Below are 22,324 nucleotides of genomic sequence, written 5' to 3'. Positions count from 1 at the left end.
AAATAAGAGGCAGATGTGAAAAGCTCATTTAGGGAGACAATTGCTGTAATTGATCAGCTATTCTCATGCTCAAGTGCTAGAGGATCAAAAAGATTAATGGGATACTTATCAACCTGCAGGCTACCTCAACTGTTTGAAAGCTGACAAAGAAAACCTAAACAGAAGACCAAACTCTACAGTTAAGCCAATGCAGGTAGCATGAATATATGAAATATTTTACCATAGAATGTTCTCTGCGCTATTATGAATCCTCCTCACATTCTGTAAAACTAAAAAACAAAACAAAACAAAACACCTTTTCTGTCACACACCTTTTTCAAAATGAGATTGTAGGTCTTTAAAGCATGATTTAGGCAAAACAAAGCTCTTAGAAACATATTCCCATGCTACAGTCTTCTAAATTTGCAAATATCTTTACTTTCTATTTATATACCAAAAAACCAAATGTCTCCAGAGTAAGCATCATACACAGTTATGAAAAATAAAGACAAACCAATTAAATTACATAAGAAGTCTTACGCATCAGCAGCAATTTCTCTGCATCTTTAACATGTTTCCAAGAAGAATAGAAAATTGGATGCAAAATGTACACTCTAAAGAAATGCACATAATGTGTATTTCCTGGCTTTACTCATTGAATTAAAAGTTCTTAACACTCAAAGACACTTGGTAGTAATAATTGCACATGCATAGTTTCAGACAATGTGGAAGAAGTTTGGAGCATGGAACAAAATGGACGTGTCTAAAATGGCAAACAAAAAGGATAAGTACTCACTGGTATCACCTAGGTAACAATGATGATCTGGTCTTATTGACAGAAATGCTGTACACACAATAAAACCATACTCTCTGTTTGAAGGAACTTATAACTACCTTAGTGCAAAATTTTCTGTTTATGATAATAAGATGGTTTATACACTATACCAAACTTTTTAAAAGCCTGCTTATATTACAACTTGAGTAGAACAATCCTTTGACCTAAAATTGATGGCTTTTCTCTGTTTGTCTCTACATCACTTGATAACTTTTTGCATATCCCATCTAATCACTGGCAAGCTTGGATGGAACATTCTAGCATGAAAAGGGAGAATCAAACTGATTTTGGTGAAATTCAGAAAAGAAAGAGAAGGATATGGAACTGACATCTGGTTAGCACACCAGCACACCCATTAGTTGTAACCAGCTTCTTAGATGCCTGCTGATCAAATAACCCATTGATGGTAGCCATTAACGTCTCTCATCACCAACCGCTTTTGAAATTTGACGTTGTAAGAGGCTGGTCTTCAGGTCAAAAAGAAACAAATAAACAACCCCAAAATGCAACAGTTTTCACATGTGAAAATAGAGAGGGAGCTAGGAAGGCCTCATAAAAGTAGCTCACGGAGACAAAGATGGATGCAAGGAATTCCTACCCTTTGCAGAGAGCTCAGCCTAAAGCAGAAATAAAGCGTGCAGGTCTGTAGTTATAAATAAGCAAAGATAGCAGCAGTCATAACACAAAATGAGGAAACACAAATTGCTTGACGGGTAGTCAGAAGGAAACAGAAACACCACTGTGTATAGTGTACTCTATTCACCACTTTTTTTTCCTTTAAGTATTCATATCATACATTTCTGCATTCTGTTTTACTTGAAGCAAAAGGAAACATTCATAGCAGCGCCACCATTTCACGTTATAAGCTTCCTGCTTATCAGCCTCCCACTTGCACTTCAGGGACTCCATCCACTCAAATCATACGAGGGACTCGTATGTGGGTCCTCCATCCTATGCTCCATTTCCTCCTTTCCAGCTGCCAAGAGTTCTGGTTTTATGTCCCTTGTGCTTCTTCCCATCTTTGCCTATTCATAATTAAGCAGGCAAAGATTTAAAATAAAGAGAAGAAAGATTTTTTTCTGATACACAATACACAATGAATCTTCAGAGCTTACTGTCACAAGATACAGTGCAGTCTAAACAGATAAAAACAGACCAAAACTCATAGAGGACAGATTCACTTGTGCCTATTAGGAAAAACTGTCAGGATGCAATCTCTGGCTTATGAAGATCCCACATAATCAAAAGCTGTAGAAATAAGTTAAGGAAGAATTATCATACCTGTCCTATTGGACTTATCACGCATAGGTCAGACATAAGATCATTTTAATAATCTTTAGCTTTTAAATATGCGTGATCCTCTATTTTAAGAAGTCCAACCCATGTTAAGAGCCCCACTGCTTTAGGCTTGGCACAGACACTAAAATAACTTCCTTCTTTGGACTGCATATATTCTAGCAGAAAAAAGGAGGAGGAAGAAAATATTTTGTTCCCATTTTACAGACAAAAGAGAAGGCACAAAATTGGTTGAGGTATTTTCACAAAATCAGAAATAGAATTTGTAGCACAAATCAGAATACAATCAACTTCTTAAGCCCCAACTGCACTGATAACTGCACTTATTCTCCCTCTTCGTATTTTCACAGAATTTCGTAGAAGTTCTTAGTGTGCAAAATTTTATTAATTTTAATATAATAAGAAAAAACAATGATAACAAGCTTTGAAAAATAATGGCTTCTCTAATTGAGGCTAGCACACAAATCTATTTCGAGTTCTCTTTTCCCCAACTTAATTTCAGTGATAGAAGTATTTGCAATTCAAACTAAAATTGTTGCCTGCATTCTTCAGCTGCAGATATGTTCTTCCTATACCATCTGTATCAAATGCCATTAAGGAAGCTAATGTAATTACTAAAATACAAGTGGATATTTCCTGCATACAGCAAGGTTAAAAAGGTCACTGTTTAACTGGATAGAGTACGTGCTCTTTATATTTGCTGGTCTTAGTACTTTTCTTCATGGTCTATTCTCAGTCCATTAAATATAGCCATCAAAATGCAGCAATTTGATGTCAACAATGACCACATATATGGATGCAAAAAATGGGAGCATCAAGTGCGTGACCTTAGCTAATCCGGAATAAATGATGCATGCCTGGCAATTATCTTTAAATGTTCTGGTTTACATGACTTCTTTTTCAGTGTTCTTCTGTTGCCTCAAAGATATGCTAATTATTTCTTTTCACTATGACTTATTAATGTCTAAAAAAAGATTAATTTCAAATTTACTATTTTAGTCATGCCTGTAGCATTAATGAAATCACAGGTTCAAAACCTCAAAGTCACCATGCTGAACTAGTCAGTCAATGTGAATTTCTATTTTGAAGAAATAAAATGTAGGCTGATAAAATCAATTTTTAAAAAATCCTTATGAAATAAGATCATGGTTTTGAACTTCTTTTTATTATTATTAATACAATGTGTGTATGAGTCTAACTGAATACCACTACAATTTCATCTGGTCTTTATCAAGGTTTGCCTGCATTTTCTTTCAATGATTTTACTTTGTGTTAACTTAAACCCTTATTGGAACTGGAATCAATTGTAATATTAGCAAAAGCAAACATTAAATGTTTTATACCCTCTGTTGAAGTTAGAAAAAAAAGATGCAATTAACTATAGTTTACAGCCTGCAAAAATCTTTCACTCAGTTATAGCTTCTGCTTAACTGGAAGTCTCAGGTATGGCTAAACAAAAAGCTTGAGAAAGTTTACTCAATTTAACCTGGTTCACAAAGAAAACTTGACCTTTACTACTCCCCTGTGACATGTCATAAAATGACAGGAGTTTTGTATGGAAAAAAATGCTTATAGCAAAATAAAGACATGCTGCTAGATGCATTATTTTATTAAGATATGAATAGTGCATGAACTTTAATTAGAAATGACCATAATGTCCTAAAACTAATGAAAAAGAATCAGGAAAAGCTAACATTCTCTTTTTTACTTATATACTCTTTTTTTACTTTCATAAAAGGGGCTATTTTCCATTTCCTACTGATATAGCCTTCCATGTTCTTTAAACAAACCTGCACTGTTTTAAATGGTTCATTGTAACTACTGGTAACTAGTACCAAAGTATCTTTCCATAATCTTTTCTGCCTCATGTGTCAAGAGACAGAATAGAAATTTTCCACAGGTAATTACCACTCACCATATTTATGTCAAGCTTTCTATTATATCTATTCAACATTTGTCAGGAATGGTACAACAAAGTTTCAATGACAGTTCATTCTGGTGACAAAACAGAAGCATGTTTTGGGTTTGACAGCATTAGATCTACAAAAATGATTGTGATATTTTGTTTTTTTCCTTCAAGTGGCATTTTTTCCTTCAAGTTTTTAAATTCTTGCAAAATGTCTTTCTCTTACCATCAAAATCTTATGGCAAGTAAGAATCCAAACCTGGATTCAAATTTATGGTTTTCATCGACTATAGTTGCTGGTGAGATCACTACAGATCTGAAAAGAGATACTATGGAGGGAAAATGACCATGATGGAAAGTTTGGAAATAAGTGCTACATACATAAAATTATTAACTGAAATGACAGATGTTCTTAGCCCAAACAAAACGATTACTAGAAAACAGGGGTGATGATCCTTTCCTAGAAGAATAAAGATGTATCAAAACTGCATTAAACTGAGAGAAACAAGCAGTTTTCCAGAAGGAAAAGATCTAATTTAGCAGCTAGCAATAAGGAATAAGGAATGGACACTATTTTTCATTTTCAGATGACTTACAACACTGCATACTTACAAATGACTTACAAGGACTGCAAACTGCTGAAACCCTAAATCTGATAGACTATTCTTCTCAAGGAAGGAGATATCAAGAACTGGGAAGGAAGGAAGATTATTCCTCCAAAAGAGGATTATTCCTCCCAAAGCAAGATGTGTATGAAGCAGAATATAACGTATTGCAAGACTACACTCAAAACTGGCTTTAGAATCAAACTTATATCACATATTTTGTAGACATTTAAATTACTTCAGTGTTTTTAATTTATGAAAAGCAAAGGTTGGCAAATAATCAGGAACTGCACAAAGTCTGCAGATGGAAATCACAGCCAAGATGCAAAATAGTTACAACTTTACTTACACTAGAGGAAAGGAGATGCTGTTCCAAAGAACATCACTTATTAGAACAATAGTCAGGGTTATGGATTTAACAATTCTCTTTAAGAGCCTTGGTTGCTACATAACACAACTAATTCTAGGGACCACAAAGATGGCTGTGTTAGTACTCCAGCCCATCCTTTATATGGGTAGATCTCCTTTATAGAGCAAGAGATTGACAGAAGAACATTCACCTAGATGAATGTGAATTTGATTCAGTGCTTTTGCAGTTGGTCGACTGTTATATTGCTGATATATTTTTTTGTTATGGTGCGAGACACTGCATAACTCACGTAATATTGTTTGTATTGGCTACCCCATGTCTAGAAAAGGTATTCATTCATGTTATCAAACAAATTACCTTTAAAATATTTTCAGAAATCTTGGAACTTGCATCTTAAGATGAACACCATAAATGAACACCAATAGGTCAATATAAATAATAGATTTTAATTTTTTTCAAACCCAGCTCAAACTGTTGGATCATTTTAGTTGAAGTTGTAAAATAAAAGAGATCTTAATACTAGGATCATATAAAAAGCATCGTAATGCTATGTAACAATTTCATAAATTATTTTCTCAAAGTAAGACAACCTATACATTTTCACCATTCTAGTTACTAAAAGGAATTGAAGTGAGGACTATAAAATGTCCAGATAGAGTACAGAGTGGAAAAACTCTTGAGAGTTTTCCACAGAAATGGAACTTATTTCAATGTGCATAATCTACTTTTTAAAATTATGGACTTTTATATTATGATCCCATGAGCTGTAATATTGACAAAACTGATGTTGGTGCCACATTACTCTGAAGAGCCTAGTCTTACCGCAACATATGGAATTTTTGTTAATTTTCCATTAGTGTTAATGGGATGCACAAACAAATTCTCATTCATCAAATGAGAAAGAAATCGCTTAATCTACAAAACAAAGCCCACCACCGTTGTTCCATTTATTGTGTCACTAAGATTTTCAAAACTGATTCTGTTTATCATTTAGCACCTTTGGTTATTTTTCACTCAGCCAGCAATCTTTTCTGATTTACTCAATATCCGCAATTGTTTTTTCTCTGCCCTTCTCTTAAAAATAGTATCTCTTTGGATGCTTTTCAAATATCTGTTTTGACATAGTGAAGTAATACATTTATCCAATTGATATACCAGACCAGATCTAAAACTGATATAAATCTATCATGTATCAACTGAGAACTGGCTCTAATTAACATAAATGACACAAAATTATTCTTTTCATATGAAAGAATAAAACATAAAAGCTAACTATAAGATACCAATTCCCTCTTAAGTGCAGCAGACATTTTTTGGAACAAGATGGTACTCAGCATATATTAGAATTTAATTTAGAAAACAAATGTGTTTCCATCTCCTCTAAAGTCCTCTTCTAGACAACAGGTCAAAACAACAAAACCATTGATCACACTTCACTGCAGCTGATCAAATTAAAACACATGAAACCTTGAAAGTGTCTATAAAATTGAACTATTGTTTTTCTGTTCAAGTCTGCTTCAGTTTCAGGTAGACTTGAGTAGCTTGTAAATCTTTTGGGGGGGTGGAAGCTTGGAAGAAACTAAAAAATAAACTGCATTCAGTCAGAATTTCTGGAAAATCCTTACTTATCTAAAAGAAATCTGAGTGGAGGCCATTCCAAATTGTTTTCAAACACCCATCAGTCCACTGCGTAAATGAAAACAAGATCCTGAAGGTCTCCTGTTTTTCCCCTCTGTTCTTATGACATCACTCTTCAGTGCGCTCAAGCTTGTGGCTAAAATTTTACCACAACTGTTACCCTGGATATTCTGTTTCAAGGGATGAAGTGAGAAAAAATGAATGGAAAAAGCCATTTAAAAATTAATTTTAAATGTAAAAAAGTTAAAAGATTTTTCAAGTTCTGTCATGCAGCAGCCTCTCAAGATGCCATTCCTTTCCTGATCAAGTTGCCATTTTGTGACCAAATGTGAACAAAAATTAATAAGTAAAAACAACTGATACCAAAGAAGTTGCTATATATTGAACAAATCTGAAGAAAATCAGCTATTCTGAAATTTTATGTTCTATTAATGTCTCACAGTTTTCTTATTTAAATGAAGAAATGTCTATCCCTCCTTTCTCTTTTTTCTCCTTCCTTCTCCTCCCCTCAAGTAAGTTACAGAAAAGAATTCTTCAACAGTGAATTATTTTCAAAGTATACAAGCAGAAATCAGAACATTAATTCTGCACACTAACGCTAGCATTTGTTTACACTTTCTACCTTTACTAGACTTATGATGCTTTCTCCTCATCTCGAGAACTTCTTCCAGTTCTTTTTCTAGCTACCAAAAGTGACATCCTAGACCAGGTGGATAATACATAAGACACAAAATTACAGTTTCAAGAATACCATGCTTTCCTTGAAAATGTAATAAAGGAATGTAATTCAAATGTATTGCTCTAAGTTTTTTTCCCCCCCTTTTCTCTTAAGTGGGGGATTTTACTTTCCTCCTGAAATTTATCAGCTCTTGTCTTAGCTTCAGCCTGTAACTCATTCCTATTTGATGCCATATTTTCTCTGCTTCACCATTCTTTCTTTTTGGCTTCTCTTCTTTTCTTTTAAAAATAGGGTTTGCCTTTTCTTTCCTTCTTTCTACTACTTCCTTCTATTCTTTCGGTTACACTCTTTCCAATTATCAGGGGGATTATTATCATCATGTCTGGACACAATTGAAATGGTGCATGTATGGTGAATGACAAAAAAGGAACGGGAGAAAAGGATAGGCTGCACAGCAGTACAACCACTTACTCTTTACCTGTTCTCCCTCCTGCCTTGTGTTTCTTCTCTTTGGCAACCTTGTGGCCATACTAAGAGATCAGTGAGGGAACCAGCACAGCTGCAGATAGGAAGTATAACAAAAATATAAAGAACTCATGCAACTTCCTAAATTTCTAAGGCCAAGAGGATCATTATTTTAACTAGATCTGATCTCCTGAGTAGCATAAGCCTGAGCCAGGGGATTCCATGGTCTAACTTTTGTATCTAGCTGAGCAAATTATGGTGAACTAGTATTTTGTTTAGGTGATAACTGCTATCTGAGAATTCGGTAACAGAGAAAAAAAGCTCCATTTCCATGCTGGATTTTGCTGACCTTAGTTGACAGCCATCAGATCTCAATCTTATCCTTAAGCCCTACCGACAAATGGTAATCCTTCTAAAACAATCTCTCTCAAAACACAAAACTGTATCACGGTTACAGATATTCTGAAATAACTTGCATTTCTTGTGTTTCTGTTTCCTTTATTTCCTTGACAGTAACATTGTTATGGGCTCTCCCTAGACCTGCTTTGACATCACTTCACCATCTTAATTTGACATACTACAACTGTCTCTATGGTCTGACAAATTCTTTCAGTGTGAGGGTTTCCCACTGCAAGACATCACTATTAGTATAAAAAGATTTGATCATAAAGTTCCACATAACATCATACAAAAATAAGACATAATATAAGACAACATATTAAGTTTAGCAGGTTTTTTTTAAAGTAAATGTTAGCATAAAGATAGACAGAACACAGTAAAGAACATCATCTTTTTAAGTGCCTTTCAGTCCTTGTGAAGATAATACCAGATCCTTGCAAAGATAATACCAGATCTGTAGGGAGTTTGTTAACATCTAGATAAATCAAGCTTGATGGTTCATTAACATTTATGCTATCATAACACCTTTTTCTATCAAAAGTGAAACTTAAAAAATACCTATTTATAAAAACTCTCAATTGAAATAGCTTCTCAAGGTAATTCATCCAGGAGTTTTTGCAGAATATTCTTTGTTTATGCCTTGAAGGTATGGAAACTAGCACATCCATATCCAAAAGGATGAACTGCAGATGTGCCTTAAATCATCAGAACAAGTATAGGGAGTTTTGTTAAACTTGGCCACCAATTAAAAGGTTTCAATCTGGGTCATAAGAGCAGGTGACAAGTAGACACAGAGTTAAGGAAAATAGAAGGATAATCTGTGACCAGCCCTAATGAGATTAGTTTTGTAAAGAACCTGGATGCAGAGATCAGGCTAGATAGAAAAGAATCATTAAACTATGCCTTATGAGAAATACAGCTTTCAGGGCAAAATCTGATACAGAGATGTTATTTGCACCCTATAGTTTATCAAAGTTAGGCAGTTCTCTGGAAAACATTGCTGGGATAATAATGTAGACTGATTCCATTTTTAAGCCTTTCGAGGACAAAGGGTGGGGCAAATACCATCCTAACTGTTTCAAGTCCAAAATCAGGCAGAGTCCCCTGCTGAGCTCTGAATGATGAATTAAGTGGAATAAGAACCGGAGAACCTCTGCCTGTGGGGAGCTTCAGTCGCAGCATGAACATCCTGTAGATACTGAATACCTTTTTGGCATACCACCTCGTTTTTCTTTGGACCTGGACAGTAAAGGAGAAAATAATAAGGGGAAAAAAGGTGGCTGCTCTAAAAAAAATTGTACAACTTAGTCCAATGTTACTATGCAGCACTGCTGTATGTCTGATATGATGAGTCCACCTACAGGCTATGTTACAGTAGTGCTTGTATATGTAAAGAAATTTCTCAAGAATCTTTTAAAAATTATTTGCTTGAAGCAACATTAAATAGCTCTCTTGATATTTTTTTTTCAAGAATGAGGCAAACCTAAAAAAAAGAGAGAAAAGAAAATGATTTTGCATGAAAACTGCAGGTAGAACAAAAAGTATGAAGGAGGGACATCTGACCTTGATGTTATTAAGACAAAGGAGAAAGAATATGAAGTCAAGGAGGGTATTCTACTAGAGTTTTAAGGCCAAAAGGCCTTTCTAGGCCTTAATTGCTTGAAACTGGAATACAAGCTACTAGCTTGAAAAAAAAAATGTGAGAAAGTGCCAATATGGCTGAAGGTAAGTGTGATCTGAGGACCACAAACAGCTCCTCCTCTCATTCTCTACAGGCTCCAACATTCTGTGCACTTCTTCATGCGCTTTAAAGAACAACTACTGGCATTGCTGGTTTCCTAGTGATATAATTTTTTTATAGTAGCACTTTTAACACTAAATTAATGATTTCAAGCATTTTGCGGCTTCTTTATTCTCAAGGATAGCTTTCAAAATTTCTTTTCAGCAAATCTTACTCCTTTATTTAGCTACCAGCATTTGTTTTCCTAAGAGTATATATATTTTTTTACTGCTGCATCTTAACATATTCTGCTCAATATATGTAGTTGATTCTAAATTTTAAAATTAATCTTACATTTTCAGTCATTTTTTTCTCTGTTGGTAAGAAACAGAAAATGAGGACTTACTACATTTTGAATTGTAAAGATGTCTTGATAACTAACTAATGTAACAATGATGGGGCATAAAATCTGAGTGCCAACAACCATTTCTACCCTTAAGTTACACTGGGACCACACAAGCCAAAGACAAAGGAGAGGGCATGAGCAGTTAACCTCTGTTACATAGTCTAATATATCTTAGTAAGTGTCCAATTCATTAGACAGGGATAGAGTGGCTCATACGTGTAATTAATTATTGGCAGGTTCACTTTCAAGAAGGTGCCAGATGCTATGCATTTTCTAGTTGCTATCTGGATCTCTGATCTATAATGTTTCCTGCTGTGTTAAACATCTGCTCAGAACATACTTTTGTGCACAAAAACTTTAGTAACTCAAGAGTTAAATCTCCAAAATCAGATGTATGTGTATCCTCTCCACTTTCTGGTATTTACAGGACATCCCCTTAAAGGTTCATAAATGAATATTATATGAAAGAAAAATGTTCAGTAACTTGTGTGTGGGTTATTATAGTTTGAAGATTTTGCTGTGGATAGACAGCAGAGATTTTTGTTCTGGTACTTGTTCTTCAGTTCCTCCTCCAAATGCAAATATTGGGATTTGTCTTGGTACTAGTAGCATATTCTGAAAAACAGTATGGAGGTTGTAAAGCTTCAAACCTTGACTCTGCGGGAATACGTGGAAATAAAATAGGCAGATTTGAATATCCACTTAATCTTTCATCATTCCATTGCTCCTACCATCCAGATTTCCAGAAAATTGCTGTTGTTTTCTGTCTCTCTATATATCTGACTCACCAATGTTCTTTAGTAACAAACACTTTCAGTCCCAAAGTGCTTGAAGAAACACAAGCATACTGGGAAACCTTTCAGTAAGACTTTAAGAGCTAGTCACAGATAGAGAATTTCTCGCAACTGACGTATCAAATTCCAACAGCCTCTAAGCAGCAGTTTGAATTAAGCAATTGTTTTCTATTTATGAAGGGATTATACCTGGTGCAGGTTGGACTTCAACCAGCAGCAGTATTTAAAATCCATTGGAGGATTTCAAGGGATTTCTTGTTCTGTTTAAAAATTATTTATTGTTTTCTCCACAGTGAAAAAAAAAAAAAACCCTACAAATTCCATCACTTGCAGAAATCCATAAACTAAAAAATGGAAATGATAAGCAAAGAGCATCCTCACAGAGCAAATGTGCAAATACTCAAAGCCTGTAACAATATTAAATTGTTCAATGTAGTGTTAGTGATAATGAATGTTTTTTAAACTTTCTGAAAATAAAGCATCATGTCTAACTCATTCTTGTTCCAACTTAATTATCTAAATAGGACATTTTAAAAGTTTTCAGATAGCAGTGTGATTTCACTAGGATCTTTTTGCAAATGTTTTTGTTGAAAGATAAAAAGAAATCTATGAACAGAAATTCTACCTCCTTCACCCAACTAATCTGTAAGCACCGTAAGTTAAGAAAACCAAACTCAAAGGTTTGGATCAGCCAAGGATTGATTGGCTTTAACTGTACTGTCCTAAGCTGGCAGCATGATCTCTTACTAGACAGAAGAATGTACACTGAGACAACTGGAGCAGAAGGGAAGAAAGGATTGGGAGGTGGCAATGACAGAGAAGAAATGTATTAGGAACTCCTTAGCCCTGAAAACCAATTCCGAGTCCATGTTCCGGTACAACCCAAAGAATCCGTAAGCTTCCTGATCCTGACTGACCAGAGTAACCACATTCAGTGAGGTACAGTACAAACAGCACCAGGCTGAACATTCATGACAGTCTCCCCACGCAAGCATTTTTAACATTCACTTTGATTTCTAACAGGGGTTTTCTGATGCCTAATAGAGTTGAACTCATACTGCACTCTCTCTTAGGCTGCAGTAACCCATTGAATGATAGTGCTGCTAAATCAGTTTTCTTACTATTCCTTTTCCTGCACTATCCATAATGCTGTACCAACGCAGTATATTACACAGCTGCAACTCCTGAGTCACTTTTCAACCAAATCCTTCCTTCCATTTATTCCCTACACAATCACAGATAGAACTGTGCTTGCATACCTCAAATGATGGCGCAGAGCAGATATTTAAGCTGATGAAATACACATGTAACTACTGTCTCAGCCAAGATATTATAGGGTCTTTTTTCTTTACCCAGATACCTATTTTCATGAAAACTGTAGAAAAATATCATCTTTTAAGCCTCCCCTGTTAAACTAATCGAAACTGACCAACACATTCAAAAGTTATCAAAGGAGCAAGAGACTGATGCTCCTCAGCCAGTGTTATCACATAAGTCTCATAACTGCAAGAAACCACATTAAAGTATATGTATGGCTGTGCATTTACACATTTTCTCTTTGGAATCTGAGGATCGTACTATAGCTGATTTGAGGCTTATATGAAGCTTGCCTGAACAGACAAGCTTCATTATACAGAGAAAGGAGAAAATATCTCAGAAGCCATACCAAAATGACCTTCAAGATGATGACTGAAAAACTTCTTAACTCAAAAATAAAAATCAGTTTGCTTATGTATATACATATACAGCATGGCAACCACCTACATGAGAAAAAACTTGCCTCTTCCACCTCAGGAGAAACATCTATTTCACACAGTGGCTTAAACAGTGACCATCTTTGATGCCTCAAAGTAAGACGATATACATTTTGACTGCATCTGGCCAATGGCAGAACAAGGAAAAAACATCTTTTCCTACTGACCCCTGCGGGTGGCTAGCTGACTCTGAAGCACATCTGCATATGAACATATGAATAAATTCAGCAATTACAATGTTAGAACAAATTAAGGTCAATGCAGACTACCATTTCTTGCATGGCTCAAGTTCAGAGGCAATGGGGATTCACAGGTTCCAGGGTCACACAGAAGCTCCAGAATCATTCAGCAAATACATCCTATTTTTCCTCTTCAGAAGCTGGACTGAAGACTGTATTTAAAAAAGATACTTAAATCAGTTGTAAAGACTACAACTAATGATGATCTCGACACTTGGTGGTAAAACCTAGTAAACTTTTCCAATGTTATATATGCTCATTCCCAGAATTCTGCTGATAGCAAGACAAAAACATCCTGTAGTATCTAACTTCTTTTTCACACCACAATTGACTTCTCTATTTTCCTTGGTACACTGAATAAATCAAGGTCCTTAAATCTTACTTCACCGAGTTTATCTCCCATCCCTCAATCATTCTTGCACCCTGCTCTTTTCTTCCCCCTGCAGTGTGTCCATACCTTTCTTGAAGTGCTGACTACACAACTAGGCAATAGCAGTTTCACTGAAGTTGTGCACACAAATGAAATCACCTCCTTATCTCCTCTTTCTAAGCACCCACGGGTTGGACAAGTCTTTGTTGCCTCAGCACCGAGCTGAGAGAGCTCAGAGTACGTTAATTATTATAACAATCCCTATATTCTTTTGGGCTGCTGCCTCCCTCATCTCCTGTCCTCTAGGCATAGCCTATACTTTTTGTTCCTAGGTATCGGACTCAGCATTTGGCTGTATTGAAATTTTGCTTTTTCTTGGCTTGTAGCTATTCCACAAAATGATTCACACATCTCTTCAGCAGAATGCCTTTGCTTCTCATTTCATACACAGGCAACCTTTGTCTAATCAGGTAACTTTGCCAGGCACAATCCTGCACTGTATTCAAGGCTGTTAATAAGTATGTTAAAGTAGGTTCAAAAGGTGACTCATAGGGGTTTCTGCACAATAAATAGCTCCATTTTTTGCTTATGTGCTGCTAATTCCTTTTAACATAAGTCTTAAAAACATAATATTGTATTTCTTTAATCTTTTCTATCTGTTAATACTGACTTTTCATTATTTCTTTTTTTTGGTCAGAACGTTGATCACAAGCTGTGCTGCTGACCGGCAAGCAATTAGCAGAAGTCTGAGTAGTTGAAAGAAAACATTCTTGGACACAGGAACAAAACAAATATTTTGGATGTGGCAGAGTGAGAGAAAGAAAGTGACAGAACTGTATGAACAGGAAAATAAGTTCTGAAGGATCCTGCAGTTTTTCCCTCCTTACAGCATCTGTGCTTCTGAGCACAAGAATAATACACAAGCTCTAAAAAGTTTCTAAGAGAAAGCCAAAGGCAATGTTGAGCACCGAAAAGTACTGTTTTTCCAGAAAGTATATACAGGATTTTCCAGGTTACTACAGTATCTTAGGAAAATGGTTACCCTCTGCTTTTCTTACCACAAAGCTGTTGCTCAAGATTTTAGACTGAGATCTGACACAAATTGTGTCAATATTGGCAGGTTTTCTCTTGTAGAAGAGAAGCTACAATGAAGTGGTCATGCTGATTAATTAGCAGTTATAAATAACCACTACTCACAAAGCGATGACACACTTGAAGTCTTTGGGAGCTTTAAAAGCAGAGCCATTTAGCACTCAAGTTCTATCCGTGATTCTCAAAGGAATGTTTTAGGCAATTTTTCAATTGTTTCAAGAAGTCTCCTGTCACATACCAATATGGGCCTAGCCCATCACCACTTCTATTGATTATTTTCATAGGGCCACGTGGTGAGTTAATGAGGAGGAACAGTTTCTGTTCCTATCAGCATGAAAACATTTTGTTTCATCCAATTTGAATTGTGCCTGTATCAGAAACACACCAAATGTATAGCAAAGAATTTGTAAGAGTTCACTTGGAGAAGGGCTACCTGGCTGGCATTGCAGCTGGGCAATGATACAGCAAAAGGAAAAGAACTGGTAAAGTTCATTTTGGTATCTCACCAAAGAGAAAGGAAAGAATTGCATGAGACTAAGTTTTGAACTTAGACCTATTGTTACAGTTTAAGACACGCCAGGACTAGCCGCAGTGAAAAAATTTTTTTACCCATCTGTGCTTGACAAAAAGAGGATATAACTTTTCTTTTGGATATGGATCAGTTTACACTTGCCCACAACATTTTCACCTAAAAGCTAGAATGCTGTAATGCACTTTGCATGGAAGGTATTTGCAGACCATATGGAAATGGAGTTAGTGAAAACATATCTGCCCAAGTGCTAAATGGAACTCCACAATGAGCATTCCTAAGCTTAAATATGTGACCTATACATACTGCATGTTTGTTTCCAATTAGATTCTATATGGGTAATTTTAACCTTTGTAACTTCTGTTCTCTGAGGTATTGAAAAAACTCAGCTGATGAACCACAGAAGTATTGAACTGGTTTTGGTATATTCTGTTTGAAGCTATTTGCATTCAGTTGCAAGTCAGTCATTTTTTAACCTGTCACTGAGGACATTTTTCACTTATAATAAAGGATGTTGGTCAATCATCTGAAATATAAACAATATAGACATTTCTTTGAAGAAAGAACTGGTTTGGAGAAAAGGAGCAAAAATGAGTATTATTTCAGAAAGTAAGTAGATGAAAAAGTTTTACCAATAAGTATCTTTTGCAATATCAGATTACTACTTGATAGGGTTCCTCTGCTATGTCTGGGAATTTACAAGAACAAACCTGAAAATGAACAATGGTGAGAGAGCTCCCAGTCTTTGGTCTCGTACTGTCCAGACACTGTAGCTAGTTCATTTCAATTCCACTCAGAAGTTAAGAGGACACAGCTTAGATATTAAATATTATTTTCTTAAACAGTAAACCAGCCAAATATTGGGACAGAATGAGAGTACAAGTCAAAGGAAAATAGGGTGGCATGGTATGACTGCAAGTTTTTTCAACAAAAGTTTGAGACAGCTCAACTGTTCCAAAGAGGTGAAACCATAACTAAGTGGTGTGCTTCCTTCCAAATATACATCAACACCACCTGTCTCACAGCATCAAATCTTTTAGAAGGGTGGCATAATTAACCTATTTTAGAAGTATTAGAATTAATTTTATTCCTCTCCCTTTTCTGTTGGGATCCTTCCCCAATATGCAAAAACCTAAGTTATAGAACTGTTCATATTCTTAAGAAGTCTGTAATTATATAGTAATTTTTACACACACACACACACACACACACACGCACATGCACACACGCACACACAAGGAAGCATCACCAAAGAAAGTTTACAACTTCATCTGCTATCAAAGATGCCTCAAGGTATTCAGATTTTAGCAAAATCCGACAGGGAAATGCTTTATACCACATTCTCAAAGACAGCAAGAGGAATGAAGGTATTTTTATGTTTCAAGCTTGAATAATCAAAAGAAAATATACTTTATAGAATACAACAGATATATTTATGTTAACCAATTTGAAAAATAGACAGCAACTCCAGACTTGATTAAATAAAGTTTATTTGCTACTTTATAATTGTTATAACTAAAATCTTTGCAAATAAAACAATGCAACAAATTATTTCATATAAAACTTCCAAGCTAATTACTGCTCGCAAAGAATAAAATAAGTTTAAATCATCAAAGCCCCACAGGAATTCTGTGTACTCACACATCTTGAATCACTCCACTAATAATCTCTGTTTCGCAGAGTCATTACATACAAAGCACTTTCAAGGGATAAGATCACCATTAGCTTTCAGTAAAGAATGACAGGAAATTTCTCAAAGTAAATCAGGTAATGGACCAGCAGAGAATTTAGAATTCTCTTTTAAAGGGAACTTAACTAGGCAAGTTAGTGTAGATCAAGGGTCTCACACAGGCCATGAAGAAAGAAAGGAGGAAAGGAGGTAGACAAGGACTATAGCAGCAGCTCTGAGAGTTCCCTGTTAAGACAAAAAAGAGCCTAAATATTTTAGAAGGAAGGAGCAGAAATGTAAGTCCTGAGGCCTGCTGTGTTAAAATCTAAGTTGTGCTTGGATTTTCTTTTACAGGTCGCTATTTCAACCTCTAGGGTACAAAACACGGGTTCTTCAAACTGAAGAATAAGAGAGCAGTTGAAGGGATGGTTAGACATAACATTAAGGAAAAGTGATTGGAAAGATGGTGCTTTCTTTGGAACTCAGTGCTTGGTTCATTAGCAATTACTCCTGAGACTGAATTGAATGGCTGAGTCCTAAAAGGGACACAGCTTGGATTGGCAGTCCAAGTGGGCATCAGAAGAATGCTACAGGCTACAGCATCATTCCTCTACCTGGACAGGCAATGACAAAAGATCATACTGCCATACTGTGATCAGATTCCTGTTGCCTCTAGCTTTGTCACATGCTGGGAACAGCTGGAGCCTTGTTCACACTATGATTATGACCAAAAGAGTTGTAATAGCACTGGTGAAGAATTGCTTATATCTATAAAAGAGCTCAGGTGAAACCAAGCCAATTTTATTTGTATTGTACAAAAATTACTGTGCAATTAAACAATTGTCAAACAAAAAAGCATATATATTGCTAAATATTGCTAAAAAGTTTGCAATTAACCTTACTGAAATAAAACACTTAAGAATGGAATCCACCCAACTCATTAACTTCAGGTGTCATTAAGTGAGAATAGCAACTTTCTTGTAGTTATAAAATAAATAGTATAAAGTAACTGAAGCCTCTGAAAACCACCACACTACAATACCATTCCTTGTATTAAACAATAAATAGACAAAAAAGGAAAAGGCTAGTTAGAAGATATCAGTTACAAAGTGCAAATATTTCTATCATTAAGAATAAAACAGGGCCACGTTGCAGGGAATAATTAGACCATAGAAAGATTGATATTTAGATAAAAAGTATGTATAATAGAAGGAGTTTTTCCCCAAAGAATTTGAACACAAAGCTGTGTTTTTTCTGCGTATATCTTCACACATTATCAGCTTTGCCTGAATGACTTTTTTTTCCCCTCAATAAACACTAGCTCTTTGCATATAGTGTATAAAAATAATTCAGGAAGGAATACGTTCCTCCGGGTATACGATGTGGGAGCAGTGCATGCTTGTTCCAACTCCCCCATAACCATTTTAGTTGTATTAGCACTGATTCTTTACTTGGTGCACTAGCTAACTTCATTTGCACTGATTTCTGCATTCCATTATTTTCTTTCTCCATTATTTACTGCTTCACTTAGGAGGATTCACTACTTTCCCCAAATTTTATAACCACGAAGTAGTAAAGACAATACATAAAAAATGATAAAATCCTTAAAAGTGTTCTAGGATATTTTTCTTAAAAGAAACACCAGTTTTTATTCCCCTCTAGGGATAACTCCTTATCTGCCTGTGTGAATTCAACTGATCCACCCGAGCAAATAGTGTCCCTACCAAACCTATATGCATGTATCAACCATTCTGGACCACTCTCTTTTTCCTTTGATCCAAGCAAATTGATTACACTATTGATTATATTTTCCCCCAGTTTCTCAAAGTCAGTCTGAAAGATGTATAATAATATAATTATTCTGAGGAAAAAGCAAATTATAGAGAGGTTTTTGAATTCCAAGATGACAGAATGCATATTTATGCAGCCTATCACTTAGAAAAGGGGAGAGTCATCACTTTTAATTACTTTAAATTCAGTTAAATGTAAGGAAGTGAAATCACAACACATTAACAATTGATTCATTTATATATCAAAAATAGTTATATAAAATCTTGTTAAAATGACACATTCACTTCCTGTTCATATCAAATGACTAATAGCCAAAATATTATGATCTTATAACAGTTACAGTACCTTCAATCAACAGCTCTTGTCCGTGGCTGCCCAACAATGTACGGGATAGGAAAGGGGCAAAATCAACAAAAATTTCTCGCAGGAGGGGGGCCACCTTTTCCAAGGCTCTTTCAAGCTTTGCAGTGATACTGTGAAAAAACAGAGAACATAAGTGGAAGAAAAATTATCAAAAAAGTAAACAATGGCAAATCATATCTGCTTTTAACAGATGCTGTAAGTTTCTTCAGAAAACAGAATGATCATAATTTGATGAACTTTACAATGTTTAAAACACCTTATGCAAATGTTATGTCAGAATCACCAGCCTGACAGCCTCACAAGTTTTAAAATATTTAATAAATACTCCAAAACAGATAATTTTTTTTCTCATTTTTAAATAACTTAAGAAGAAACTCAGATATTCAAGTACACATCTATTGCACCTATCTCAGCTTATACTCATCTCATCCTTTTATATGCATTTGCAAGCATGAAAAGAGAAGTTTTTCTTCATCTGAAATAACCATTAAAATTTTGGGGTTTTTGTTCAAGCTTTCAGATAACAACATCTGACACTGAGATGCTAGACAAGGCAGCATACTAGCTCAGGAACCAAGAAAACCAATGTTCTATTTTTCAACTTTGAGGCAACATGATCCTAGTAAGTCACTTTGCCTTTCTATTTCTACTTCTCTGCCTGCTGAGACTATACACTCTTTGAAGCATGGAAAGCTCCTTAATTTGTATGTGTACAACGAGAAGCAGTGTTGCGAGTTCTGTTTGATTCTTAAATACTAGAAATAATACTACTCTATCTGAGGACCCAAGTCTAGCAATAGCATGAAAACCTCAGCCTGTGCTATGCTGCTCTCTCTGAAAGACTGTATCACTTTAGCTTCCTTTTGTGTACAGTTGCCCTCTCCCCTTTCAAAACTTGACAGAGCGTAACTCTTCCTCTCCATAAAAGTCTTACACCAAGATTTAAAACTTCGTGTGTTACCACAAAGAAATAAACTATTAGTCAAAAGTATAAATGAAATGACATACTTTACATTCTGGGCTACCAAGCATTTTTGGTGTTCTTTCTCAGACTGCTTGTGGTGGGGAATGTTTTCTTCATGCTTGAATTAGAGCACCAAAATATTATCAGCATTTAAAAGCACGATTATAGGACGAAGTCACAGTTATTGATAGAACCTAAGAGAATGCACATTGACACTTAAATTTTCAGTGGTATCTACTACGTATAAACTACAAATAAATGTGAACCTCTTGATACAGGTCACATGAAGATGTCTCCATTTAAAAACAAAGCTGACATTATGAACATATTGAAAGTTTTCCTCCAATAACTTAAAATGATTTTTTGGAGGTCATACAGCTTATTTGCTTTCAATGTGCCGTTCTCCTATTTTGTATTCAGACACTGATTTTCTAATATTCTACGGAGGGATTCACCTCTCTAACCTTTCGAATCTGACCTGTTTTAGATGATTACTTGAAGCAAATTTCACTATGCTAAAGCCTCTATTGACTACACCTGAAAAAAGGTGACTAGCTTAGACAGAGGTTTACATTTGCTGCATGAATCTACCCAAGCTTTTGCTGCTAGAGACTTCTCTAAACATCCTATGGGGGTTAATGTTTTCATGAGTGAACTAAGCTTTTAAGAAGTTTTTGTAAACAGTTAATACTGTGTTTTTTCCTTTCAATTTGTGGACATTCAAGGCAAATAAATAAACTCTTAATAGCTTCCAAGTTCAAGATTATTTATTTTGCAGATTAAAAGCAACACATGTTAGAAAATAAATTACATAAAGGTGAGAAACTGGGATTAGGAAGATTAAAAGAGCACAGTAAGACAGTCAGATAAAAATTACTTCTTAAACTGTGAGAAAAAAACAAATAATTCTGTGGATAGTTCTTACTACTTATTACTTCAGTTGATCACAAAGAAATAATATATGAGATTTACTTCTACTGAGTGAGAGATTTTGGTATGCAACCTGTTTATTTCAATCTGTGAAAACAGAGGTTAAGACAAAACCTATCAAGAATGGCAAGAACAGGTTTTGTTAAATGCACCGTTTTATACAGCATAAAACCTCAAGGAACCAAAGCAGCTCTTTTGAAACAGTTCTTGGTGTGGTGATGTTAGAACTAAATAAAAACCTAGCTTCTAAAGACCAGTATTTTTTCTCAATGGAAGTGATAAAATTCCAGATAAAACTCTCACTTTTTCAATAAAAAACTTACTCTAGAGCGCAACCATCAGTTTATGTCCTAATAGCCAAAAAATTCTGGAAATTTTCATGTTCCCTGCTGTAAAAAGCAACACAATAATAATATTTTAAAAACATACAGTGAAGCTGTTATTTGAACCTTTTGACTTACATCTGTAGCAGGATTTTATCCTCAAAAGGACTAGTAACATGCTAATATACTTTCTATAGGTTTCCCTTCCTCTTGCCAAAAGTAACATGACTATGAATGTAAAATGACAGGAGAATCAATTTGTTCTTTGTCCAGCAATCTAGCCACTCAGCTCTTTGGAACTAAATCAATACAACTTCTCTATGCCTACTTTTTTTTTTTTTTTTAAATATCTAAAGACTCTTAAAAGACTTGAAATGAAGCATGATAATATATCATGGGATGCATAAGAAGGACAGAAATTCAGGGAAGCAGTACAAACACTTAGAATTATCATTCTGAACTGGTAGAGTGCTGGATGCATTATTCTGAAGTGGCAGAAAAGAAACAGTTCTCTCAATTTTATGAATTTAATTTAAAATTGTATTATAAGAATCATAGCTGGTCAGACAACAGCATTTCTATTTTAACATTAAAATACACTGTTTACAATAAAAAAACAGAATAAAAAAGCAAAATTCTTTGTAGAATGACAATTAAAAATATTTAGAGAAAACTAAATGCTTGCATAGTCAAGATCAAAATGTTTAATTTCCATACTATTATACAATTTCTGTAACATTATGCAGTATCAAATGTAACAAGTAATAAGACCCATAACCTTAGATATCATATATAATTGTAATAGCAGGGTTGTGAGAAGATATTTTGAGGTCTAGGCACATACTCTCCTAATTCCAAGTATGCTACTTTCCCAGTCTTATTGCAGACCAAACCTCTACCTCCAAATCAAGACTATTTAAAGAGTCCAGGATCATTTTCCTGCTCACCCTTGCCTGCTCAGCTCACAGCCATAAGCACCTTCTTTGCTGTGCAGCTGCTACAACGGAAGGCTTAGATAAGTTGCCTTTCACTTCATGCTCTCTTACCCCACAAACAGCTCTGATTTTTAATCATGTAAAAGTTGACACACAACAAAACCAAAGCAAGAAAAACAAAAATTATCTAGTATCAAAATAAAGTTCTAGATTTTTTTCAAGAAAAGGTTAAAAAAAAGGGGGGGTAAGGATACCCCCACAAAAGAGATTAAA

The 22,324-nt window shown here is 35.1% G+C and overlaps 1 protein-coding gene across 1 annotated transcript in view; it reads right to left on the bottom strand.

The window, feature by feature from the left end:
* The window catches only part of NBEA (neurobeachin), a 539,268-nt gene that overhangs the window by 266,207 nt on the left and 250,737 nt on the right, over window positions 1-22,324 (bottom strand). Inside the window, exon 34 of the mRNA XM_067291201.1 lies at window positions 18,882-19,009. Within this exon, the coding sequence (XP_067147302.1) occupies window positions 18,882-19,009 (128 nt within the window). The remainder of the gene's footprint in view (window positions 1-18,881; window positions 19,010-22,324) is intronic.

Source organism: Apteryx mantelli, chromosome 1, assembly GCF_036417845.1.
Source record: "Apteryx mantelli isolate bAptMan1 chromosome 1, bAptMan1.hap1, whole genome shotgun sequence".
Lineage (NCBI taxonomy): Eukaryota > Metazoa > Chordata > Aves > Apterygiformes > Apterygidae > Apteryx > Apteryx mantelli.
The sequence above is the reverse complement of the archived record's forward strand: the minus strand, read 5'-3'. Positions and strand labels throughout refer to the sequence as shown.